The sequence below is a fragment of the Cyclopterus lumpus genome, chromosome 3 (assembly GCF_009769545.1).
Source record: "Cyclopterus lumpus isolate fCycLum1 chromosome 3, fCycLum1.pri, whole genome shotgun sequence".
NCBI classification, from domain to species: domain Eukaryota; kingdom Metazoa; phylum Chordata; class Actinopteri; order Perciformes; family Cyclopteridae; genus Cyclopterus; species Cyclopterus lumpus.
This window is the reverse complement of record NC_046968.1, coordinates 5,722,605-5,741,531: the sequence shown is the minus strand read 5'-3', so window position 1 is coordinate 5,741,531 and position 18,927 is coordinate 5,722,605. Positions and strand designations below refer to the sequence as shown.

General features: G+C 42.0%; 1 protein-coding gene across 1 annotated transcript in view; it reads right to left on the bottom strand.

Moving 5' to 3' along the window:
* Window positions 1-429: 429 nt before the first annotated feature.
* Window positions 430-18,927, bottom strand: part of pde8a (phosphodiesterase 8A) — a 40,678-nt gene continuing 22,180 nt past the window's right edge. Inside the window, exons 3-22 of the mRNA XM_034529454.1 lie at window positions 18,555-18,745; window positions 17,407-17,463; window positions 17,160-17,214; window positions 16,675-16,763; window positions 16,146-16,224; window positions 15,590-15,730; window positions 14,816-14,904; window positions 14,621-14,672; window positions 14,464-14,506; window positions 12,443-12,520; window positions 12,233-12,303; window positions 11,277-11,441; window positions 8,405-8,453; window positions 8,159-8,294; window positions 7,874-8,072; window positions 6,343-6,560; window positions 5,375-5,507; window positions 4,286-4,450; window positions 4,015-4,144; window positions 430-3,583 (exon numbers count right to left, since the gene is read on the bottom strand). Coding sequence (XP_034385345.1) covers window positions 3,477-3,583; window positions 4,015-4,144; window positions 4,286-4,450; window positions 5,375-5,507; window positions 6,343-6,560; window positions 7,874-8,072; window positions 8,159-8,294; window positions 8,405-8,453; window positions 11,277-11,441; window positions 12,233-12,303; window positions 12,443-12,520; window positions 14,464-14,506; window positions 14,621-14,672; window positions 14,816-14,904; window positions 15,590-15,730; window positions 16,146-16,224; window positions 16,675-16,763; window positions 17,160-17,214; window positions 17,407-17,463; window positions 18,555-18,745 — 2,247 coding nt within the window. The 3' untranslated portion in view covers window positions 430-3,476. The remainder of the gene's footprint in view (window positions 3,584-4,014; window positions 4,145-4,285; window positions 4,451-5,374; window positions 5,508-6,342; window positions 6,561-7,873; window positions 8,073-8,158; window positions 8,295-8,404; window positions 8,454-11,276; window positions 11,442-12,232; window positions 12,304-12,442; window positions 12,521-14,463; window positions 14,507-14,620; window positions 14,673-14,815; window positions 14,905-15,589; window positions 15,731-16,145; window positions 16,225-16,674; window positions 16,764-17,159; window positions 17,215-17,406; window positions 17,464-18,554; window positions 18,746-18,927) is intronic.

Here is an 18,927-nt window from a genome sequence, read left to right as displayed (position 1 = left end):
AAACTTTGTCATGGATAGGACAACAACTTCCAGGACTTGTTTTAATTGTTGTCCCTGATATTTTCAAGGTAATTACATAATCAAGACAGGCATTCACTGTCTGACATTATGAAATATATAAAAAAATATGAGCCCTGTCCAGGCAGCCAAAAGGTACCAATGTACTCTTTCTAGGAATAACAAAATCTAGCAATATTAGTACATTACACAAGCGGACAAACTGTAGCGTCACTCTTACAGATTGTTTAAAGTTTGTAATCGCTCGTCTACATCAGAGGTGTTACTGAATGTGGGGCAATTTTGTTCTGACCGAGTACAGACACATTTAGCACATGGAGTAATCAAACAACTTGTTCACGCAGATAATATGCCATAAAGTGTGCATAGTGAATGAGGAAACATTCTACACAAATCTGACAATAACTTTATGGGGGTAAAACGCATTTAATAGCTTAAAATGTTAGCTACATTTAGCTGACAAGTACCGCAGTGGGAATTACTAACTCTTGTTTGCCAGGAACACATTTACAAGTTGAACGTCATACTTTTTAGTATTGAAAAACCATGAAAGAGGAGTTTGCGGTCGATAGATGGGTCCACAAAGTGATTTAGACATGGGAGACCATTGTTTATTTCCCATTTCCTTTTACCAGCCGACATAGTGTTCTTTTAACCACGACCACAATCATTTCCTTATCTTAATCAAATGATTTCTTTAAACCAAACCACGATCATTCCCTGACCTCAACCTTAAAGCAAGAATATGTAACCTTTAAAAGAAACAAAAAAACAGTTACAAAGGAAAAGTTGACTTCATAGGCAATCAAACACACACTTGATCAATTCAATACACTACTCACTCTGTTATGTGTTCTTAAAAAAAAAAAAATGTAATTGATGAATAATGAGTGACACTAAAAAGATGAATAAGGCTGTTTATACTACTTGTTCCTACACCTGTGGAGATCGGGTATTCTAATGTTAGGCAGTCTGGAAGAAGAGAAGCACATTGGTTCAATGTGTCATCTCAGTAAAAGCAAATTAGTTTAATGTTGTTCTCTATTGTCCATTTTACAGTCAGTGTCCGAACCAGCCACATTGGAGTTTGAGATATATCTTTTGCCTCTATTCAAAAAAGTAAAATATGGTCCTTTCTTATTGCTCTAAAAACTAGTAAAAGAAGTAACCTACAGAGGTAGTGAGATAGCTAGACAGACTCAGTGCAAATATCAAATACATGTATAAGGCATATTGTAGTCTTATAAAGAATGAGAGAAAAAAGACAAGATAAATGTGACATAAGTAAGGAGGACACAGGTTGAATCATTGCAGGAAATAAACTGCAAACTTATAATTGACATTATTTTATTTTTCATTGAATAGTTTCTATTTTTTTCCACCCGTGCCTTCAGACCAAGATGTGAATCAGAAGGAACAAACAATCCCCTGATTGAGTGTACAGTTCTGTCATAAGAAACAAAGATAACGTGGTCAAAACATCTCAATAACCATAATTTGCTTAGCTGTTATGGCATTTATATACTGTTTAAAGAGGAAATATTCTTAATAAGCGACAATCCTTAACATATATTAGTATCCTAATCTGAAACCGGCCTTGAACATAAAGCGGTTCCCGGGGTCTGTGCATAAGGATGTTGGACAAGTGGCCAAAATAGAATGGTGTTTGATCAAAAACAAATGCAAGCTGGCCTCTAGGAGACAGTGATAGACAACTCTGTGATCCACATCCTTCTTAACCATTTAGTTCTCTGTATACATGCCGAGTGTGACCATCCAATTCACAGGTATTCAGATAGCTATAACGGTTGATCTCATTTGCTGCAAATCCAGTGTAAAATTCATTGTCTATAAAAATATTGAGATTTACTTGAACATAACCTTCTGACTATGTCATAATAAAAACTCCAGATGTCCGTTGCAGTTGCACAGTGGGATGTACTGTATAAATATTGTATAAAATAAGGCAGTCTTTTCAGTAGGATAAACCAGATACAAAAAATTCTGGGAGAAAACATTTTCAAGTCCAAAATGTTTTCACATATTTCTGCTGTTGTCAAATGTCAAGCGGTTTACAGCATTAAACCAAGAGTAAGGGACTGTTGCAACAATGAATACACCCACGCGCCCACACCTACAACCCAAACACACCCACACATACACACACACACACACACACGCCCACACCGACGACCCAAACACACACACCTACGACCCAAAAACACCCACACATACACACACACACACACACACACACACACACGCATCCACACCTACGACCCAAACACACACACACGCACACACATACACCCTGCGCACACACACACACATACTCCTGATGATAAACAATAACAGCTTATTCTACAATGCAACATCCCATCCCTGGACAAATCACTGAGACGTAGACATTTGTAATATTGTTTACAGTGCAATACAAAAGTGTTCATTCAAACTGGTACTGTACTTTTGATAAGAAAATAAAAATGTTTATTATGGTAATGCTTCATATGAATAATAATTGTGATTATTAATTTTTTTGAGCTATATTAGTATTTGTCTTCATCAGCTTTGGCTTTTCTCTCTCTTTCTGAAATTAATTTAGTTTCTTATTTATTTATCAACTAATTTGCTTGTGAATCTTAATATAGAAAAAAATGGAACATCTAAGAAAAAGGAACAAACCAAATCATCTGTAATTAGTTAACTATGATCATGATGTTGAGGCTTTCGTCTCTCAGCAGTGGCCTAAAGTAAAGATCCACTCCTTGACCCATAAAGAAAGCATCCCCTCCCACATGTCTGTTATGACCGCGACACGTCAACTTGTTTCTGAAGGACACCAAAAAAAAAAAAGAAAAGAAAAAAGAGCAGTGGAGTGTTATTCCATGGTGTGGCCTACAGGGGCAAAAGGAGCAGTTCTGCCTTTTTGCTAGCACAGGGATGGAGGTCAAAAGGTGATTATATGGCCTGACGTGGTTCTGACACCTTCATATCCAGGCCACACTTCCATCCACTCCTCCAGTGTTGCTCGCTCCTTCAGTAAACAAGCAGTTTTTTACTCAAATAGCAACTTCACAGGCAGGAAGGAGTGCCCATGTGGTAATTAGGGGGACGGAGGCCTGTAAGGACACTCTCTGTCATGTCACTTGACCAGCCACACTGCGAATCGCCGTGAGGCACGAGAAGTTCACAAGGAGGCTGCGTGTCTGTTTGTCACAGTTTTCATCTGACAGGGTCATAAAGCCAGCAGTGTCACTGCTGCAAACGGCCTGTCAAGAAGTCCCTCTGTGGTTTCTGTGTGGACGGACATGTGGACACTCGGCGTGCTACAGAAGCAGGAGAGTGAAGGCGAGGAGGCCTTTTGGCTGGCTGGGCTGGCAGGGAGATAGACGCCCCCAGCAGGAGAGAGGAGGGCTGCCCCGGATCTCGAGGTCCCAGGGCTGAACACGGCAGCAGTCCTACTCTGGAGGCGGTCGCAGGCTGTGCAGCTTCCTCTCATCCAGGCCTTTCCAGTACTTGAAGTTGTTGTCCAAGTGCTGCATAAGATTGGGGAGATCTGCGAAAGCTGGAGAGGCAACAAAAGAAGAAGTTCAATATCAGATTTGACAGTTTGTTTTTCAAATCATCACCACTGTCATTAGTTCATCTATGTGAAAGACTTATGAACGCACACGACTCAGGACATACGGTCAGTGTCTGTTTTGATACTGGCAGGTGTAAAAGTATTTATTTTTAAAAGATCATATTTTAAAAAATCAGTTGCTATCTTGACAGCTGTATTAAACACTCACTGTAAGAAAGTTTGACATTCCTTTTAAAGTTTCCGTAACATACCAGTGCGTTGTGTGTGTTATTTGTGTGTTTGTCAACACTACTATTGTACACAGGTCTCATTTAAAAAAAAGACTTGATGTCAATATTTAGCGCTAATCACACAGACTTATTCAAACAATGTATGTATCTCTACTGTGTTGCATCATGCTGTGCAGTTCTTACCATCCCATGCATCAAACATGTCGGTAATGAAGTAGTCTATGAAGGAAATCTGGGACTTTGGGATGCTACACGTGTTTCTGTCAAACACAGGCATAACCACCGGTAGACCTTGTCTCTTCTCCTCGTCCGTCTGCATCAGAGACGACAGCACACATGATCATCATGCACAATGAATGCATAAATTACGAGAAAAAAAAACCCTGTGCAGCCGCTGCTTGCTGGATCCATCTCCCCAACCATGAGCACTGTGTTATTTTTTCCTTCCAATTACCTGTGCAAAATACTCCTCTGAGATGCGTCCGGCCCATTCTATACAGAGCTCCTGAGGCTTGCATGGATTGGAGATGTCTGCACACTTAATCAGCATCCGCTTGACGAGGATGCGATTCTCAGGGGATGTCAGAATGTTTTTGACAGATTCATCATCATTGTTTCCCTAAAAAAACAACAACAAAAAACACAGAGGCAGACTATTAGCACAATGACAACTGAAGTTCTACTTATTGGTGTCAATAGACCGCTCCTTATAGCACCCAGAGCAGCTGCACAACTTTAAAAATAACCGACTGTGTCTGTACATGAACCAGACCGGGAAGTCGAAATATGGCACTGACAGCTGATGAAAGTTTTCTTTATGGAGAGTCTGTATTCAGCGCATGTTCACTGCGGGCTCCCCCAACACGTACGTGTAAAAGAGTAGAGCATGGTTCCTGCAGTCACATGATTTGCAGCCCTCTGCATGTTTAAAGATTTAATTCGCTGACAATTATGTGAAGCAAAAGTACAGACGGTTCATTTAAGCCGAGCTGAGTGACGTCTCCGTTTATCCGTCCCGAGGTTAACTGAATGAAAGTGTAGGTAACACAAAGAGCTTCTTTTTTCTTGATCCACTAAACTTAAACTCCGTTACAATTGACATCAAACACTTGTTCTGAAAGAGGCTTTGTTGAGTATAAAAACATTATTTATTCGGCTCATTCCTGCCTTTAAAAAGGGCAAGACAACCTTTAAATGTCTGTGTTGAGCATTCCACACACAGACGAGAAAGATGGTACCAAGTTGCAAAATTCTCTCCCCACAAAGATATCAGTGCACAGGCAACAACAGGCCACGGGTCCCCCGAACCAGTATCACCAGCTCTCAAGCTCGCAATCTATTGTTGCTTGCATACTGTTGCACTGTTCTGCCACAGAAGGAGATTACAATAATTGTGTTTATCTAGAATGCTCCTGTGTATCCGTCCTGCTCTGACACACAACACTTATCTATAAAAAGAAGATGGCAAAATTAGAACGACTATTTCTACACAGCTATGAAATAGGAAAACATTTAGTAAGTGTTGCGGTAAATCTAATCTCACCCCGTTCTCCTCCAGAGCAGCCAGTGGCTTGTTGATGCTGTTGACAAATTTGTTGACGTGTTCGAAGTGTTTGGTCATCTCGGTCGCGAGCACCATATCAATGATGGCCTGTCGAAGTGTTCGATATTCATTCCTTGAGGGAGAGAGAGGGAGGGGGTGAGAGAGAGAGAGAGAGCGAGAGAGAGAGACGAAGGAGGGGGAGGCAGGGAGAGGAGGAGAAGAGAAAACAGAGCGGGTGAGATGACAGTGTGGTAAATAGCATGCAAAGCCGTGTGAACAGTGTTCCCCTTCTGACTGCAGTGACAGTGGCGATGAATGGATGCTTTGTTCACCGTCCCCCTCCGAGGGGACCAGCACATGTGAGCTATTCTGCTTTGGGACTCAGATCACATTAATACCCCGCTGCTGTCAACACACACTGTACTGCTTTCATCTGCACATATGCAGACCTAATTCATCCCCTTATGATACCTCAGGTGATGTCTGCATCACAAAACTATTTTGAAAAGAATTTCAAGACATGCGATATTCATTTTCTCCATCTTATATATTGATAAGAGACAATTATTCTTTCTACAGTAGCCACGTTTGCCAAAAATGTCTGTACGACTAAATTAAAGAAATAGTTCAGCCCCAAATAGACATATAGTAATCATCTTCTCAACAACATGTCAGTAAAAACTGTCAGTTTATCTCTTTTGGAGTTGCTGAGATACAGTAAACATTGTCTTTTGAGCACACACTGCACTCATTTGATTGATAGTTGGATTAGACTACATGGGGTCTTTGCAATGATGGGGTTTCAGGAATTTTAGCAACATACTTCTACATCCACGTAACTTCAATAGCTCAGGAGAATGACGATGTTCTCAGTTTTGTGTTTGGTGATCGTGTGAACAGCCAGGGCATGAGCAGATAAATTACTTTATTTTGGGGGTGACCTATTGCTTGCATAGTGAATCTCCTACCTTTCAATGTTCTTGAATATGTTACACTTATCATCTCTGGTAGTGATCTGGAAGGCAAGAGCCGCATGGTGGCTCTCTAGCACAGCAGTGTCATTGTAGAGGATGGCCAGCTCGCTTCCTGCATTGCACAGGAAGCTGTTGGTGCGTCCCGGGTGGTCCACGTCGTGCACAGTGGCAGCAATCAGGGCAGCCACCTCGTCGATGGGATCCAAACTTTGCTGTTGGGGCAGATTGGACAAATTGTGGGGCAATAAAAGGAAAAGTCTGGTATATTACCACCTTGGTTTAAAGTTCTGAATGAACAACTCTCGGGCAAAAGCTGACACAGTAGAACATTCTAGTACAGTGTCCCGTTATCAACACAGCTGTTACGTGCTTCCAGTTAAGCCTGCAGGTTGAGCCAGGAAGTAGCTCTACATTGTGAAAGATAGTTGTGATTTAGAATTAGGAAAATAACAGTTCTTGTTTAGCTTAATTTAGCTGCTTCTCCAGGTGATCAATATACTGTATTTACATACAGCATTATGCAGCTACAATGAAGTGCTAGATTAAGCAAATACAGAGAATCATTTATGTGAATGTGTGTAAAAATGGCAGATTATTCAATCTAATTTTGAAGCTACCATTCTAAAATATTGACTTCAATATTACCCAAAATAGTTAATAAAATGGTTTAAACAGTATAAGTATAGAAAACGTAACACCATCAAAATAATTCCTCATCTCAAAATGAATTTTGCAACATAACAGACCTGCTAACCGGTCTGTTTCATTAACCTTGAGTGATGTCACTTCACAGTTCACTGGCTAAGCCAATGAAAGATCCCTCCAGTGAGATCAGAAATAGACAGTTTGGTAACCAGCTTAGCCAGTGCACAGTCTTCCCGAGTTACTGAGCCACTGGCACACTTGGGCTGAAATCAAGACTCTCTTGGATAACGCAGGCTCAGACGGGACATCTGACCCGCGAGACTGAGCCCAGAGCTGCGTTTGATAATAGAAAATCTCCTGTAGTTGTTTGGGCCCACAACCAAAGCAGCGGTGGACAAAAGAATGGCAGTCTCTATCACACGCTAATGCTAACCAATGAATATGTGGACTTCCAGGAACAGCCATCTAGCTTCACATCAACCCATAAACTACAAGTACTGACACCTAGTTTTTCTCTCAAATCAAACATACAGAACATTCAAGTACATAGGAGTATTGGGTATATTGTATGTAGACTTGACTTTGACATTTGAACAGCCCTCTATGGGCAGAGTGGCTTTAACATATTAAGGTAAAAAGACCTGTGCAGCATACTTACTTACCAAACAATGACACCGTATTTATGTATTTTATTAATTCAACCGTTTTCAAAAGCTCCCCTAACGAAAGCTAATAATGGCTAATAATAAGGTGCTGCAAATACCAATTTTATTCATTAGCGATTAATTTGTCAATCATTTTCTAAATCAATTCCTTTATATTAACTGAAAATAGTATTTTTTAGAGTAATATTTCTAATTCTTACTACTTGTTCATTTACCTTGACCCTCTCCTTGCAGAGAAAGTATGCCGTTGCATGCAGGACATCAGCTGCATGAGAAGAGTTGTGGTAGGAGTTACTGGAGTGGTAGTTAGCTTCAATCACTTGTAGCCAGGAGCGCAAAGTGGCCTCAGGGCAGTTTAGGAACTCGCAGACCCCAAACCGGGAGAAGATCTTCATACCCAAGTAAGTCAAAGGCCTGCAGGAGGATTCAGCATGGTAGTTTAACAAAAAAATCATTTGACACTGTTCCTCTGGTATCCCTCAACTCTGTTGTTGCCTCACCGTTTCATGGTTGCAGCCTCCAAGTTGACAATGTCAAAATCCCACGAGTCCTCATTCTCCATGGTCTCGGCGATACGAGGAGGGATGTCATTTAAAGACAGAGGAGTTGTCAGGTGACTGGGCATATGGTGGGGCTCTGTGAGCAAACCAAGGCACAAGAGAGGAGGCATTCATGTAAAGAGAGCGACGAAGAAACGTAGCACAGAACTTTGTGTCGTCCACCCTGTCTGCTTTATGTAAACTCACGTTTTGTGGACAAGATGTATTCATTTCCTGACAATCTGCGTAAACCATCCTGTAAAGAAGAAAGACAGAACATGTCAGGGAGTGAAAAGCCGACTGCATCATTCATCCTTGTTGCACAGCCACATAAGGAGTTCAGCTCAAGTGTGAACAGCATTAGCGTCACGTCTGTCAAAAAACTGCAAGGGCCTTCAAAATAAATGTGGACAGTGAAATTGTTTGGATGCTTTGAGACATTTGCTCCGACATCAGATCCGATACAAAAGTCCTCTGTGCTAAATTAAGCTGCGAGGAGCACCAACACAGACGCAAACATCAGCTTGAACTTTAGAGCAAAGACAGCTAGTTGAGACCAGTCATGTTACTGGGACTTGCACATCATCAACCATCACTGAACCACAAAAACAGACAAATGACACCTGGATGAAGCCACAAGTGAAGTCGAAATCCTCTCAGAAAAATAGATTAGAATAGAAAATGTTAAACCTTTTTAACCGCTAAGATCACGAAGAGTATTTGGACAGATCAAGGTTCACATCCAACTAAAATCCTTGATCGATAACTAGGTCCCCAATAGGTCAATAATCTTACCAGCAAAGATAACACATGTTATCTGTTCATCATATGTCAATGTGACTGAATGTCATTTTGACAAAGATGCAGAAGGAAAAGCATTTGGACCAAGTCAAGAGCGTAACAGATTACAGCAGTATAACAATAAGAGCCAACAAAGAGACGGATCTTCGAAATCAACACTTTTATGAGTGCGCTTTCAGCTGTGCCACGACACAATATTTTGGAAGCTATGTTATGTTGACACCTCATATATTTCCCCCCACCAGCTCACAGAGGGAGTGGAGGGATGAAGTGGCCAAGCTGAGCTTATTAATGGAAACCAATATGCAGTTTAGAAAATCATTACTATATTTATGAACTGCAATAGTTGTGTCAGAAATGACGCCATGATAATTCATTTGCACATGTCAGAGAATCTACAGTAAATTATTCAATTATGACATTTGTCTTCCTCTGGGCAGTAATGCATGGGGCTCATCGGTGGGGTAAAACTTCATCACAACAATAATCAAAGACTTCTCATTGGTTAGAAGTAGAATGAGCCGCGTCTTCTAGGACGGTGATTTGTACCAGCTGTAGATAATAAACAACAAAGACAAAACAAATATGTTTTAGCCACATTAGCGGCGTGGCTACAAACAATAACAGTCGGTTGACCAACCAACATTCATCGTCCTCTGAGGACGGATCCTACTGCCAACGGTGATCACCTGACCTTTCCCATATAGCTACCAGGAGGAGTGAAATATCTCAACATGTCACGAAATCTGGTATAGAGTGAACTGAAACTTTGTTAAACCCTTAACCCCTTCCTCTAGTACCATTATCGGATCAAATATAGTTTGGTTTATGACCAAATAGCTGCCAAACTGTACTTGTTAATATGGTAAACATCAGCGTTAGCTTGTCACTGCAGTCAGCATGTTGACAGTAGCATTAGCCCACAGAGCTAGCATTACTGTAGGCTCTTGTGTTATGTTAGCAACAACCACTGTATTTGTTTGTATGTTTCTCTTATCGAATAACTGTGTCAGGAAGCTACAATGTGTTATATGGTTTAAATGCCCTCAGACTATTGTGCGCCATAAACATGTTAAAAAGGTAAAAAAAAGAAAGATTGCAGAGTGCAGACGTTAAGGTCTCCACTTCTCAGATATAGCTGTCACTTGTCAGCTATATCTGGGTGATATCATGTCATTCTGGGGCAATATAGAGATATATATATATATATATATATATATATATATATATATTGGGCATTAGTGAGTACATGGGTGTGTGTTGCAGAGTGAAATGTTTACTTCATGAGTGAAAAAGGAAGAGGAGACTGGCTCATCTTTGACCCGAGCATTGTCTCATGGTGGCGCTGCCTCTGTACACACTGGTTATTTTAAGACTTTCTCACCAGAAAGATGACAGCTCTTCTCTTAATGTTCACTGCCTCCTTTGAGTTCAAACCTCATCCTAACAAACACATACAAATACATATGCAACAAGGGAACCTCACAAACCAATATGATCGTACATAAATAACGATCTAAACCTCAACTCACGCCTCAAGGTGTTCTGGTTTCATCAGCCTTTATCACTTATGCAGAACAAATCTTTCTGGGGAAGGACTGTGTGTGTAATGCCTCCCTGCCTCTGTGTATCTAGAGAGTACATGCATAAGTAAAGCCATGCATATTCATCTGATCCAAAGGACAGGATGTTTCCAGGCCTGTGGAGTCAAGAGGAAGAGCTTCATGTGAGTGTGAGTGTGTGCATGTGTACAGTGAGAGAGAGAGGGGGAGGCAGAAGAGAGGAGGAGGGGGGGGGGGACAGAGAGAAAGAGAGGGCGGGGTAGGCTTTCCTCTCCAGCCTACAGGAGCACAAAGGACAATCTAACACTTCCTCTGGGGTTGTTGCCAAGACTGCCAACTTGGCACTCTTTCTACTTCTGTACTTCACCATTGCTGTCTGTTAGTCTCTCTCTCTCTGCCTCTCTCTCTCTCTCTCTCTCTTTCTCTCTCTCTCTCTCTCTCTCTCTCTCCTTCCCCGAATATGAACAAAGATCCTCACAAAAACAAAAAGTCCGCGGACACTCCTGACTCTCTGTTTCTTTCATCCAACACAATTATCATGGGCTTTCATGGTGAATGAACCCTCATGTAGACATCCGCGTTATCACTGTGGAATTCAGCGAACGCTCTGACGTGTGTTATCATATGGGAGTCGATTCATTCGTAGCGGAAGGAAGCTGTTTGGGTGTTTCGTACTTCTCGAAGGACCCTCATGCTCTACAAGGCCTGCTGCTTACCGTCATCAGCCCCCCCACGAGGTCATTCGTATGGGGGTCTTCATCCTTGGTGCCGAACTGTGGGGAGTAGAGCTCAGTTGTCCTCAGGATCTCCAGTACCCGATCCAAGGCCTCTGCCACGGGCATAGGACTGCTTTCCTGCGCTGCATTGATGATGTTTATTACCTGGGTGGCGAAATGAGTAAAGTGATGTTTATTAGTGAACCAACTACAATACAAGCAAAGAGAAAACATACAGTAATACAAGACATTTACTGGAGCATAGTGAAATAGACAAAACCAATTCTGATACTCTCGACTCTTTGGCGAATTACATTTTTACTCCAAAAATCTGAACTTGGAGGTCAGCGCACACACACACACACACACACACACACACACACACACACACACACACACACACACACACACACACACACACACACACACACACACACACACACACACACACACACACACACACACACACACACACACACACACACACACACACACACACACACACACACACACACACACACACACACACACACACACACACACACACACACACACACACACTTCTATCAGTGCTTTATTCTGGAGAGGATGACGCCTACAGGGACTGACTCCACAGTCATATGACACACAGCAGTGGACCTGCTGTGTGTCATATGACCCATCCCTGGGGACTTTCTCTGTTTCCAACTATCCAGACTACATAAACCACTGAAACAGCAGTTCATCCTGGTCTTAGATGCTTTCCTGTCTTGTGCATGAAATGTGGCATTTTATCAACCCATCTGCACTTGACATGGTGTGCGTGGCCTCTAGCCTTTGATGCTACTCGCTGTACAAGAAGTGCTCTTGGCGTTAGTGGCAGTTTAATAACCCAAGAGTTCAGTCATGAGATACAAAACTTTAGTGCCAAATGCTAAATCATATGATGGCAGCTGGAGGGGATCATGGGAACTCACCTTGGTGATGGGAGCTTCTATAGTCATGGAGTGGATTCGGGCCATTGAGGAGTGCCTTCGCTGTGAGCTCCCTGGCAGGGTGGAGAAGAAAAGAAAAGTTCTCCATTTAACGAGTGTGTTTGCGTGTGTATTCAATCAACAAAAAGACAACTGGGAAGGTTTCACAAGTAACGCCCAGAGTTTCCATCATCTATCTCCCTTCACTCTCACCATCGCTCCCCCGAGAAGTTGTGGATCTTACATCCAGAGAGCCTTTCCTCCGGTCTTTGTGCTTACTGGATTGGATGTCTGGGGAAAATAACACACCTTACATTAACAGGCAAACACAAATATGGTTCAAGTTTGGTGGCAAATCTAACACAATATCCAACATGGCAAGTGAAGGCAGTGTCTTAATCAGACCAACCTGAATTAATCAGCCTGTTTTTGATCAGAACTGATTCTGTAGTTATTCACAAGTTTCATTTTGAAATTTTAATTGTATAATAATTGGTCAAATCTAGGATCAAAAGGGAAATGTATTAATCACCCAATGGAGTGAACGGTAATAATTTGTTGTCATTATACACGATTATTAAGTCAACCTCACAAGTCAAATCCGTAGACACAAAATACTAGATATTATATTAATTGTATTTCAATTGTCAGAACTGTCCTATAAAGGAAAAGGCTGGTGTTATTATCTCCGCCAGGAGAAACATGCATGGGTGAGTGAGTTACTATGCACCTCTCTGTCTGTCCATGGCTAATCTCCCATTCTGCTGCAGCAAACTGTATAATATTTTGAGTGCCCAGTTATGGATGCATGCTCAAGGACCTCTTGCGGTTCTCAAAGCACCTTTTATTACCTGTTTTATACAGCCATTGACTGCCTGCTTGACTCCTCGCTGACTACTCTAATCCGGCCATGCTGGTAGTGGCCGCTGAACCACAGTGAGACACAGTGGGGTAAAAAACTGTTTGCTCATTTTTATTGTTTTGGACGGTGTGTTTGGCTAACTAACCACTTAAAGTTACCAGAACGACCAGTACACACATTGCTATACCTCTCCGGCACTCAGCAGACGGCTTGCGAGTTTGATTGTGTTTTTGTGGCGATAAAGAATAAAGTAATAGAAAGACAGAAGAAATGTTTCTTTATTTCTTTGCGAGTAGGTGGGCATACTGTGCATTTCAATAATATTCGAATGACAAAAACATGGACATTACATGTTTCTTGTTTTCTAAATGCACTGAATGTGATAAAACACACTTAAGACTCAAATAAGTAAATTAAGAAACAAAAGAAATGAAAAACACAAGTTAATTTTGAAAGACCAAAGAGAAGAAAAGAACGCTTTTAATACATCTTTCAAAATGGCAAATGACTATGCCGACTAAACTCTATAGTAGGGTTGTACCATAACATTAGACGCATAGTCAACCTCTTAATCAGAAGCCCGAGAGGACATAGAGGTGCTGCATAAGAGTTAACGTAAAATATACTGTGCTGTAATACTATGCAAAGCTTGATAAACAAACAATTTCAAAGTCACTTCTTTTCAGTGAGCTGGTGGAATGACGCCAACACAGGAGAGATAAGATCCCTGTTTTGTTGACCTGTCAGGAGTGCAGCTGCTGCATTTTGAAGCCAGTTGCAGCTGTGAATTGGCTTTACGGTTGATTCCACAACACAGCGAGGAACAACCGTCCAGTTTAGAGGAAATAAAAAAAAGTGGATGTAACTTGTTCAAGGTTAACAAAAGACTGAATTCATTACTTTTGAGGTATTTTTCAGCTGGATAAAGCAGGACGGGGTAGTCTTCCGTTTGAAACTTGGGTCACGATGAAAGAGAACAATGGTTTTCTGGCATGGTGCAATACATTTGCTGACATATTTTCAGAGATTCGGAGTTCACAAAGCTCAGGTTCACAAATGTGTCTCTAAAAAACATCTTACAGATATTTGATCAGTTAAAATGAGTGTGTCATCTGTGTAAAACTGGAACTAAAGTCTGCTTCCTAATGACAAACACACTGTTGGCCCTCAGATAATCGAACCGTGTGACAGATCACAAGTGACACCGTCATGGAAAGAACTTCCATCACTGGTGCTTCTGACTGCCCAGCAGAGAGAACCTGAACTACTCAAATCTGAAATACTTTAGCATAATAAATCACCTTCAACATTATTCTAATACACAGTAGAGCAGTCTGGCAACTACAGTGGCCTTTTTCCTGATGGATCTTACCTGTTTGAGACTCTGCCTGCACACATTCAGTGGATTTATCACTCTGCATGGACAGAATAGAGAAGCACATTGATTAGATGGCCAGATAGCTCCTTTCATTTAAGGGTTAATTGTGAGGATGCCTTCTTAAATTGGCAAAAGTGGAAACAGGTCTCACCTTATTATTATCATTTAAAGGCCAGTTGATAGACACATAGTGTCTGATTTTTCTGTGAATGGAAGAAAAGCTAATTAGTACACCAGAAAAAAAGGCATACAATCATAATCATCCAGTATAGTTATTCAGTTACTGGAAAGGTACTTTACACAAAGCGAGACTGAATGAGCCAGGCCTCAACATCCCGTCACTCACCCTCCCTGCCCAATTACAGGTGTGATCTTCACATTTTGCTGAATGCTGTCTCCATTCTTCTTTTTGGCATAATAAATCCCCTGCCACTCCTGGAACATAACAGGAAAGAACCGAGAGAGAGGAAATGAAACACACTGACGCAAAATGTACGGGACCATTCATCATAACAACTGAGAATGTACGATAATTATAATCATTTGAAAATGTCTTGAATGTGGGTGTGGACTGGGTGTGTTGCATGTCAGTGTTCGTGGTGTAGGTTAGATGCTGAAGCGGGGTGGGTCATAGTATTTCAGAGAGCAGCGAGGTGCTTTAATGGGTAGGGTGAGCGCTCCTGGAGTCCCACGGGCTTGTTTCATGCCCCCCCCCACCACCCACTGACCGCTGTGGCAGCTTGAAAAGACCCGTCCCGCTGTCAGCCTGTCTGAGACTGACCTTCGTTCTCTGTGTAGTAAGATTACTGCACCGCCATCAACCACTGTTGTTATGCACATGAAACAGAGCTGCTGGATGGCCAGCAGTGCAGACTTACAGCACACATGGATGCACGCGCACGCATGCACGGACACCACGGCAGGAGCAGCTATCTGCAGACCGATGCGATTGTGAAGCGATAGTCTTCGTGTCAAACTATGTGTGCGAGTGTATCAACAATCAAGGTGAAGCTGATCATTTATTTTTCCTGATGAGTTCCTAATTAACTGATTAGCCACCCTGAAAAATTGCGTTTGTGCTGAAGTGTATAGTGTAGATGATTTGATGAATGTATCTTACCTTTCCTTTCCGTATGCAGGAATTTATTGTTTCAAGGAGATCAGGCTTATTCTTCTCACTTTTAGGCACTTCTATTATTTCCTTTCCTATTAGCTCGCCTTGTTGGTAGCCCATAATGGACTCATAGGCAGGGTTCACATACTGCGAAGGAGAGAACACAGAAGCGTTCAGGCTTGAACTGAGATGACGGTTTATGAAATCCAGTGAGAGTTCAGACACCATTAAGATGATGGCATTCCATGAACCGTGCCAACCAAAACAATTCAGGGAAGCTGACACATTCGTTGCTTGTTTCGATGTGATCAGAAACATATTTAATAACGCAACGACAGGCTGCACATCTTTGGCGCTAACAAAAGGAGCCATTCAGACAGACAGAGACCTCAGCTATGACTACTGAGATCTGGGATCACAAGACACGAATAGGCTCTAAAACAGCAGAGAAGGAGGGAGAGAGAAAGAACGAAAGACAAGAAGGGGGAGGACACCGTGGAGAGTGATGCATTATCCGTCACAATAAAGCAACTAGAAGTATTAAAGTTTATTAGAAACCCACCTGAATTACTTGATCTTCAGAAGTGATCTCTATGGCCTCTTGGCTTTGTTCTAGAGCAGTGAAAATAGCATTTCCAGCCCTTGAGCAGGTGAAGAAACATCAGTAAAATGATTGTTATTAACATATCCAACACGCAGAGTGTCCAGCTCTTATTTATATACATTTATACTTTGTGAAGAAAGAGTTCAAATTGGCATGATACGGTAAAATCGTTAAAAGCGGGGCGACTATGGGTCAGTGGTTAGCATGGCCGTCTTTCAATCAAGGGGTTGGCAGTTCAATTCCCGCCCTAGTCGATGTGTCCTTGAGCAAGACACTTAACCCTGCATTGCTCCCCGTAGCTGTGTCTACGGTATATATTGTAAAGTGTCTTTGAGTATCTTGAAAAGCACTATATAAATTAAATGGATTATTATTATTAAAAGCAGAGACTCTTTCTGAGGTTTTGATCCAAATGCAACTTTGAATAAAGTTAGTACTGCATGCAACGGATCTAAAATGTTAGCACAACACTGACATCATGACTCACCTGAGTTTGAACTGCGCCCGCACCTCTCCATGCTCCAACTGTACCAGCTCATTATAGCAGGCCATCGTATTGGCATTCTCCACATATCTCTAAGGGTCAGAGTGCAACACGGATCAATCAAAGACAAATTAAATTAAACCATTTCTATGTCGATCCATGTATCCATTACAGGATTCGTTTCAGTGCTGCCGATGCCATGGCTAACAATGATCCAGGTACAGGGAACTCAATGCACACGTCTCCTGAGCAAACAGAGAGGATTTACAATCCGTATTTCTGCCTTACAGTGTTGACAGTAGGGATGTAAAAAAAAAAAAAAAAGCATGCCGAAAGAATAATACAAACACAGGCAGCAGAAGGCACACGCACACACACGCACACACACACACACACACACACACACACACACACACACACACACACACACACACACACACACACACACACACACACACACACACACACACACACACAATGTCTCTCACCCTATTAAAGCCGGCATTGATCAGGGGCATCACAGAGGCTTCCTCTCTGTCCGGCCTTAAGAAGAGAACACATGTTAGCACCCAAACATTCTGACAGACACTTCATCACACATCAGAGGTTTGCTTCATGTGGCCTAGACACATCTGCTGAGTGAGACTATTTTATTCTGACAATACTCCTAATAATGAGGTACTTATAAAAAAAAAAAAGGACAGAGGAAGAGGGGGGTCAGCGAGTTGTACGTACCTTTTTACAACGGCGACTATCACAGTGTTTTCTGAAGAGTTGACCTCTCTAATTGACCTGGATGTAAACAGAGGGAGCCTTTTAGCCAGTGAGCAGGCTGGTGGAAAAGCCCATGGCATCAAATCAGTGTAATTTTCAGTTTTTCACGCTCCGATTCTCCCAGGCAGGCAGAGCCCAGTGGTGGAGCTCTGCGAGCAGGCCTAGGCCTCTGAAAGAATGCAGTGTACAGGACCACTCATCCGCCTGTGGTTTCCCCCAGCCAGCGGTCATAAAGGCCCTTTAGTTCCCCATCGGAGCCTGTGCGTGTACACTGAACATATGGATTCGGCCAAAATGAATGGGGTTAACATACACGCTGGGCAGGGCAAATTAATGTTTGTAAATGTGTTTTTGGTTTGGGCAGAGGCTAAAGATAGAGGGTGGTATGGGCAGGCACCGCTCATTTCTCATTGACATGACTCCATGAGGTAGCATGCGATGGAAGCTAGTGAGCCCAAAGTGAGCGGGCCATTTACCCCCGAGAGTCATAACCACACGCGTTACCGAGCGCACTGTAACCATCCTATCAAGATCATCTGGTCTGGATTATGTCATTGGCCTGGGATGACAGTCACTTATGGAATTTAAAACCAACTTTGTCCACTGCGATTCTCTACGAGGACAACGAATGTGGAGTAGCTCAACTCATTGGCGGGATGATGAGATCGGGAGTGTGTGAAAACTACTGTCGTTACCAAGCAAGCAGACGAGCCAAAATATGAAAAAGGGTTTAAATAGTTTGCTAAAAGTTGGATAAATGATTGAAAACATGAGCTAAATAGATAAAACTGTGAGCTAAAAGGAGTGAATAAATGTCTGGAACCTCTCCAGTGGTAGTATGAATAGCACTAGCAGTTTGATAGAATAAAACATTGTTTAACAACATCCACTTATACATAATCAATAGTCTTAAGTAGCAAACATCTTATCTCTGTTCAATTGTACACATTTGGAACATGACGTGTGTGACTAGGGTAGCTAGAGTTTATCTGAATTGTGGCTGGAACGCCAGACAGAAAACTAGCTGGGAACCACTGCCTAGCATCATCGTAGAAATACAACATAAAGTAGTGACCTATACTTTGATGAAGAGTACGAGTGTGGCCTACCGGCATAGAGCTTCCGCATCAAAGTGTCTGGAATGTCTGTGGTCAATGATGACGAGGTCATGATGCTTCTCCAAGAAGCATTCAAGAGCCGACTCGGGTGTTCGTGCCATGCTGCACCTGAAGTTGGCCTTCTCACATGCCCAGCAGAAGCCATTACTCTGACTGTCCTCTTTGGCAAAAACTAAAAGTACCTGCAAAAAGAGAGATGACTAAGCACATATATCCAACTGAGGAATCTGTATTTTTGAGTGACCTCTTGCAATGTCATCCAATGAAACCCATAAACATAGAGCTTATGCAATACAGTTAAAGGGTGTTTTGAAGAGACAAAATATTCAAAAGGAATGAATGTGTAAAAAAAATAAAAAAAACA